Here is an 8,219-nt window from a genome sequence, read left to right on the forward strand (position 1 = left end):
ATGTACATATTTAGTAGTACATTTGATATATGTAGTGGTACATATATCGTTAAAATAGTCCATGTGACTGCAGTGGTAGTGTAGACAGCACAGGTCTTCAGAGTTTTATGTCAGAATGCTGGCTGGCTCACTATTGGCTGGATCCTGCATCAGCCTTACGTGGTGCTCATGTGAACAGCGTTCTGGCGCAAAACTCAGAAGCGATGCGCTGTTTACTCTGTGGATAGCGTAGCAAGATGAAATGGAGTAGAAGAGATTGTTGAATAAAGTAGTTTTTTTTCTTCTTCTTTTTCTTGTTTTTCTTCTTCATAAAGTATTCTCGTCGCTGCATAAGATTATGGTTGAACCACTGCAGTCACATGGACCATTTGAACAATGTCTTTACTGCCTTTCTGGGACTTGAAAGTTGCAGTTACCAAACTGTATGGATGGATGAGAAAGCTCTCGGATTTCATCAAAAATATCTTAATTTGAGTAATAATGACATAACTTTCATTTTTAGGTGAACTAACCCTTTTAATTAGGAATTCATTTAAAAACACATGATCAACTAAATTTCTTACATTAGGAGATGAGACGCCAACAACTTCAGGCTCAGGAGGAAAGACGCCTAAAGGTAACTGCTTCCTTAAACTTTGTAATTCAGTCTTAAATTTAATTTTTATATTTAATTGTCTTAAAGCTGTCAAATATAATAATTGATTTGTTAAAGGCAATTCATGAACGACGACAGAGGATGGCTTCTGTCCCAGAGCCTTCAGATGGTGTCCCTCTAAGGTTTAAATTTCCGAATGGACAGATGAAAAGCAGAAAATTTAGGATGTCAGAATCAGTTCAGGTAATGTCATACTATGATGTTTTGTTTATGGTACTTCAAGGGTTAGTTCACCCAAAATTTAAAATTCTGTCATTTATTACTCACCCTCATGTCGTTCCAAACCCGTAAGACCTTCGTTCATCTTCAGAATACAAATTAAGATATTTTTGATGAAATCCGAAAGCTTTCTGAACCATCTATAGGCAGCAACGTAATTGCAACTTTCAAAGCCCAGAAAGGTAGTACAGACAGTTCAGCCTTTATTAAACAATTTCTTCTGGTTTGTAGGGCTTGGTATCGAATTTGATACTTTTTAGGTACCGAATGAATTGCCTCGATACTATTGAGTATCGAAAATTGTCTTATCATTCAGTACCAAATTTCGATACCTCCGAAGGGAGCTGGGGAGAGGAGGCGGAGAAATGCTGTTGCGGTCTCGTGACATTGAGCAATGTAATAAAGTTGCACTACACTGTTATTTATATCTAAATATATAAAACTATGCACACGAGAGAGACCCTGTGTGCGAGAGAGCAAGTGAATCAACGGTTTCACTTTCAGTTTCTCCGAAAAGGACGGGTGAGAGTACCGGCTGTTTATGCGAGCTGCCCTTTCACTACAGTCACTCCAGATACTGTGAACAGCAAAACAGAAGTGCCGCACTGCCTGCACAAACAGTGATTTGCAGAGTGATTTAAAAAAATAAATAAAAATTAACTCACTGCTGTGTGTTAGTTATTCGTATATTATTCGTTATTCTCCACATATAGCACGTTCTGATCCCTAAATACGTTTTGTATTCTGACAAGTGCCCTTGTTGTTTGTGTACAGAAACCGACGAGTCCGTTTTCGCGTTTACTACATTTTTACAATGTAAACTCAACGGGTATGAAATAAGGATCAGTAAGAGAAAAACTGTTAATGAAAAGACAAGCAATGGACTGCGACAGATTAGTTGGGAAATATTTATTTAAAATGCACATTTGCACAAATATAATTATAGGAACATTTCAGCAGGTAGAAGATCGATGTAAACATCCTCTGTTTTGAAATGCATAGGCATATTACACACAAACTTACTACTGCATATAATTTTAGAAGAACCTTCATCCCGCTGTATCAGTCTCACCCATGCTTTCCTCAATTCTTTCTTTTTTGTTGTGAAACTGTGAAATCTGAGGAAAGGGTGTCGTTGTTTAGAATTACAGTTCCGAAGATAAACCGAGGTCTTAGGGGTTTGGATCCACATGAGGGTGAGTAATTAATGACAGAATTTTCATTTTTGGGTGAACTAACCTTTTAAACATCCCTGCAAACGTGTTACCTTTAGGTGAAATTCACCAATCTGACATTGAAATTAAATAAAACTATTGATTCAAATACATTTTTAGAGAAATTGAAAGACTATTGTTTTTATTATTAGAGCTGATCTCCCCACCCTTCTCGCAACGTGCTTGATACAGTTCAATCCTCAGCACACAGCAAGGGTTGGGAATATTAATGTTCTTTGATTGAATATACATATTTAAATTGGCATTTTAATAAACAACAGTATTCCATAAAAAATGAACTCTATATTTTGGTTTTGATTTTGAATTTTTTTTTTTTCTTCTACTTTTGCAACGTGCTTGATACAGTTCAATCCTCAGCACACAGCAAGGGTTGGGAATATTAATGTTCTTTGATTGAATATACATATTTAAATTGGCATTTTAATAAACAACAGTATTCCATAAAAAATGAACTCTATATTTTGGTTTTGATTTTGAATTTTTTTTTTTTTCTTCTACTTTTTCAATTTATTTTCCCCCAGACATTGTTTGATTTTGTTGGACAAGATGATTCATCTACTGAGGATTTTTGCCTTAGAGAAGCCACGTCAGACATTCTGATTTACAGTACCCTGTCAGGTTCAATGAAGGACCATGACATAATGGGTTTTTCAACCCTCTATGTTCAGTGGACTCCCGCAGAGGAAGAGGTACAGTGTTTGATTTGTAATTTGCATGTTATTTGCAGTGTCTCTTTCACTGATTGAATAAAGGCAGCTGCTACCTGTCTTGATTTTGCAGTGTACTAGAATAGGTTGTCATGCATGATAGAAAAAAATACATTTTTCACATTTTACAGTTCTTCTTTCCCATCTGTCTCAAAATGCCCTGTTTAGCTCCTGTTTCGAGGAAGGCACTCCTTCCGAAATGCGGAATGTGCTGTGATTGGTCAGCTGTAGGAGTTGGGGGATTAAATATGAACATATGAATTGCATATGTTCTATCTTAATATTGTAGGATTGAATCTTCAGCCGATTTAAGTAAATTCACAAATTTCAAAAATCAATGTTCTAAATGTTAATGATGTTATGTTGTCTTTGTTCACCCAAAAATGAAAATGCCATTTATTAACTCTAGGGATGTAACGGTATGAAAATTTCTTATCACGATTATAGTGACCAAAATGATCACGGTTATCAGTGTTATCACGGTATTGTTAAAATGTGTTCAAAAAGTACTGACAAATCATTTCACCAAGTTTTACATTTAAAATCAACAAACAACAAATAAAATGACTTTTTGTTTGCATAATCACTAAAAACAATAACATTACCAATGATGTTCGGATTTTAAATGACAACTTGACTGACAACAGTTTAATAGCATGTTGAAATCATTTCACCAAGTTTTACATTTAAAATCAACAAACAACAAATAAAATGAGTTTTTGTTTGCATAACTAAAACAATAACATTGCCAATGATGTCCGGATTTTAAATGATAACATGACTGACAACAGTTTATCTAATAGCATGTTCAAATATCTAATGTAAATGTTGTTCAAATAAAGCTTTGAAAAAGTTTCATAAATGGTAAACCTCACGTTTCAGCTTTTAAATGAAGTCAAAATAATTGATTAATAAATGATTATATGCATTTTATCTGCTCCATAAATAATACATACCTTCTTGTTTAAATATGTAGAATCCACATAAGCTTGTTTTTCATCAACCGGTCAAAATTTACAGCAGGGCATGTTATAAGCCGGCTTCGGGTGCTTTCACTTTCGAAATTTGCGATCTTGGTTGTCACGTTTTACAAGAAAAGCTAATTTTCTGATTTGTTTACATGATACTACACACCTTTCACTTTTTATTAAAAAAACAAAAGATGGATTCATTGTTATTCTTAATTAAAAAGCATAACAACAATAAAACGGTAAGATACAATGACAAACTCGCTTACAAAACGTTTATTAACAAAAATGAATAAGACGAGGCATGGCATACACCACATGCTGTATTATATACAGACTAATAAATTACAGAACGTTTAGCAAACACTGAGGAATCAAATAAAAAATAAAAATAAAAGAGCCTCCATATCGTAACGTGAGGTAAACGTTCGTTTGCCGTTTGATGTTTCTCATATGCAACAGAAATGAGAGCGCTTACGAGTTAAACAATGCGGTGGTCGCGCCAGTGCAACTGCACACAAAATTAAGTCGCACCGGCAGAAAAAATGATCGCGAAATGCACCCATTTGGTCGCACTCTGGAGCCCTGTGCTGGACTGTTTATTTATCCTCAGTTGTTCAAATCGCGGTAATCGAATACGGTTATAGTGATGATTAAAATATGAAACGGTAATACTAACCGTGGGGTAAAACAACGTAAAACAACTTTCACTTTAGCCTCTATCAATGCAGTGCACACAGCACAGAATTTTGGGGATTTATTCAACTAAAGTACAATCGAGCACAAACTTCATCTACTAATTTAAGTTTCCCAACATTAATTTTGTATGATTAAAAGATTATTCCGACACATTTAATGATTCCATTCCAGCCCTTATATTGAAACACTATCCTTTTACCCTAACTAAATAATTAAAAACTATTAAAATCTTCTATAAATGTTTGAATCTTCATTTTCTTTTCTTCATTTTCTTTTCTAATTCTTGTTAAAACACACTAGACATGCTTATATGCATTTTGAGCACTTTTTATGTTAAATATTTATTTTTCAAACAAAAGTGTCTAACTTTAATTCAGCATGAGCAGCACAGCAAAAATATACTGTGAAATGGCTCCTAAATTGTTTTGATGCTGTCATTTGTTTGGGTATTCTAAATTAGCATGTAAACTTCCATTACCCATCACCAGGTATCAACGGAGCTGCAAATGGACTACTCTATTGCTCCTTCACCCACATCTTCTCATTCTCCCTCAACTCAATGCACGTCTGCTCCTTCGCCCCCATGCACGTCTGCTCCTTTGCGTCCACGCACATCTGCTCCCTGTCATTCTCTCTCACCTCTACACACATCTGCTCCCTCACCCTCTCATTCTCTCTCACCTCCACGCACATCTGCTCCCTCACCCTCTCATTCTCTCTCACCTCCACGCACATCTCCTCCCTCACCCTCTCATTCTCTCTCACCTCCACGCACATCTGCTCCCTCACCCTCTCATTCTCTCTCACCTCCAGGCACATCTGCTCCCTCACCCTCTCATTCTCTCTCACCTCCACACATGTCAGCTTCCTCAACTACCCATGCACACCTAGATGCACAGTGGTCTCCTGGAACTTCACCTCCTGGATCTCCTGGCATCTCAGGTTCTCGCTGGTCTCCCACACCTCCAGCTTGGTCCCCTTTATCTATTCCCTCTGAAACATTTGAGGAAAATTCTGTGTATGTGTTTTATGACATATTGGCTTTTGTAGTATTGCTACAACATTTTATTGTTATTGCTGAAAGATTTTTCTTTTTCTTTACAGAGCTAATCTGCAGGCCATTTTAATGAAGCTGGTTAGCAAAGTGGATTTCAACACATGTCCCACCAGCAATCAAATAAATGTCTGCAGAGACAATATTTTAAATGGAAGTATTCAAGCATTTAAACGACGCCGTTTTGACCCGGGTGCAAAATTGGATATTATTTTCGTTGACGAGGAGGGTGTGTCTGAGGGGGCCATAGATGAAGGAGGTCCTTCCAGGGAATATTTCAGATTATTAATGAAGGCAATACAGCATGCTAAAATCTTTGAGGGGCCTGAACAACGTAGGCACTTAACCCTTGATACACATGGTAAGTATTTAAAACAACTGTTACTATTGTAAGTAGGGCTGTATATTTGAAAAAAATGACATTGGGATATTTGGTATTCCTGCAATTAAATTTTGTGATATGAAGAAAAAACTTTACCAGATCACTTGAATAGCTCTATTTGGAAAGAAGTAATAATTCTAGAACAGTTGGGATGAACATTCAGGGCTCCAGACTCACCTAATAAGCAATTGTTTATGAGGATACCTTCTGAGACTGGTATTTTGACTAATTTATTTGTGTGTCCCCATTCTGGCACAAATAGAAGGGAACAGAATTTGGTGTTTACGTAGGTCTGTGCAGGTCTGTGTGCCTGCTCAGAAAACCGCAAATTGAGCTCTCGATAACGTCTTGTGCTCAAATGGTTTAAAATCGCTTGAATGTTTAAACTGAACAAGAACTGAAATATATGTGAATGAAATACTAGACATCACATATCCTGTAATGTGCACTCATTGCTAAATGTGCACGATGCTAAAATATATCTTGCAGCCATAATTGCAACTCTTGTTCCTTGATGGAGGGAACGTAAACCTTAGGCTTGTTCAACTTAAAGCGGCACTGCACGGACTGATCAGTGTATGACATCAAAGTACAGTGTAACGACTGAGACAAATCAGACCCCAATATTTGTTATATTTAACAAATAATCTTTATAAAACCAGCGCCAAGGTGTCTGCCACAATCCCCAAAGTATTAGAACCAAGCCCCTGGTTGCCATGGTTTTATGACTTGAAAGAATGCAGAACTCTGCTCAACTCAATTGAACCAGTGTTTAGGGAAGACGCAAAGCCTCTTCTGCCTCAATTTATAGACAAACTTTTCTATTAATGAACATGCATGAAGATAAATGTCACTTAAATGATCGGTCTTGTTACACACTCTAAGCACTGTAAATGCTTAGAAAGAACTATTTTTCTGTAGCCATGAAAAATATCATTTTCTTAAATTATTAATCAATACTGAGTGTTCACAGAATGAACTGAGTAATTGACTAATGTTAATGTAGCTACATCAAGTTAATCTCATTAACTGATCCTAATATTCATAATTAATCATAAGTTATGAATAATTATTATTTCCCTTTTGAGCTAATTTGCTACAACAGCGAGAGCGATTCAAAAGAAGAGAGCCTTCTGCTTTCTAATCGCTCTTGTGGTACTTTGATGTCATATGGTCACATGGTCTGTGCAGTGCTTTGTTGAACAAGCTTTTTCGTATTGAGTTCTAACTTGGGAGCCCAATTACATATGAGTAGTAAACAAATAACTAATGAGAATTGGCGAGTGGAATTTGCATGGCAAGCCACTCCTTCAGACATATTGAGTATATTAGATGACAGCCTGCATCCACTCAATCAGCTCTATGCTAATGAGACGAGACCGTGTCGTAGCCAGCAAGAGATTAATTTTTGTTTGATTGCAAACAGTGACTGGAAGACTGATCGCTGTATTCAAGCACTCTGCTCCAAAGCATCTGAATGAGTGGATGCAGGCCGCCATCTTATATACCCATATGTCTAGGGTAGTGCCTTGTCATACAAATTCTCCCTTGCCAATTCTCGTTGACCATTTATTTACAACTCAGGTGATTGGGCTTCCAAGTGAGACCCGAATATGTCAGTATTGACATAATGACAAACATGGCTGAAAGAAAAGGAACTTATAATTCATGATTAGCTTTTCATGTAAAAATATCATGCAAATCTGTATTTTGTTTTCAGCTCTGGACACCGGGCTATATGCATTAATTGGACAGATGATTTCAGTGTGCGCCATTCATGGTGGTGTTGGCCCACGTTTCTTTTCCAAACGACTGTTCCTGCAGCTGTGTGGTGAAAAAACAGAACCTGCTGTATTTTATGAAGTTGGAGACCACTCCTTCAAAGAAAAACTACTCAAGGTAATCTGTTAAGACCAAAATCTCACAGACAGCATCCATTTCAAAAATCAGTTTGTTACAATACAGCTGTTGTAGGCAACCCAGTCTCATATAAATACGTACCTCTGCGTACATTTCTGCAACACCGTTTTTACGTAGCTTACTGCACGTTTCGCCGCAGTTTCAAAGAGAAATGTCCACTGAGTGGCGCTAAAACACTGGTTCAATACGTCAACCCTGGCACATTTTTATTACGTTGATATAGGTACGTATTTCTGTGTTTTTATTACGTTGCTTCAGGTACGTATTGCGGCGGTTCAGAATTCAAATATCCGGGGACTGTCGCTAAAAGTTAATGCTCTATCATGGTGGAAATATGCCCTACACCAAACCCAACCCTAAACCTACCCGATAGTGTTAAC

At 36.9% G+C, this 8,219-nt stretch overlaps 1 protein-coding gene across 1 annotated transcript in view; it reads left to right on the plus strand.

Annotated features, from left to right (window-relative positions):
• The first annotated feature begins 5,609 nt into the window (after positions 1–5,609).
• The window catches only part of LOC107715258 (uncharacterized), a 7,986-nt gene continuing 5,376 nt past the window's right edge, over positions 5,610–8,219 (plus strand). The window contains exon 1 of the mRNA XM_016521341.1: positions 5,610–5,898. Within this exon, the coding sequence (XP_016376827.1) occupies positions 5,610–5,898 (289 nt within the window). The remainder of the gene's footprint in view (positions 5,899–8,219) is intronic.

Source organism: Sinocyclocheilus rhinocerous, unplaced genomic scaffold (genome assembly GCF_001515625.1).
Source record: "Sinocyclocheilus rhinocerous isolate Xijiao unplaced genomic scaffold, SAMN03320098_v1.1 scaffold299, whole genome shotgun sequence".
Taxonomy (NCBI): domain Eukaryota; kingdom Metazoa; phylum Chordata; class Actinopteri; order Cypriniformes; family Cyprinidae; genus Sinocyclocheilus; species Sinocyclocheilus rhinocerous.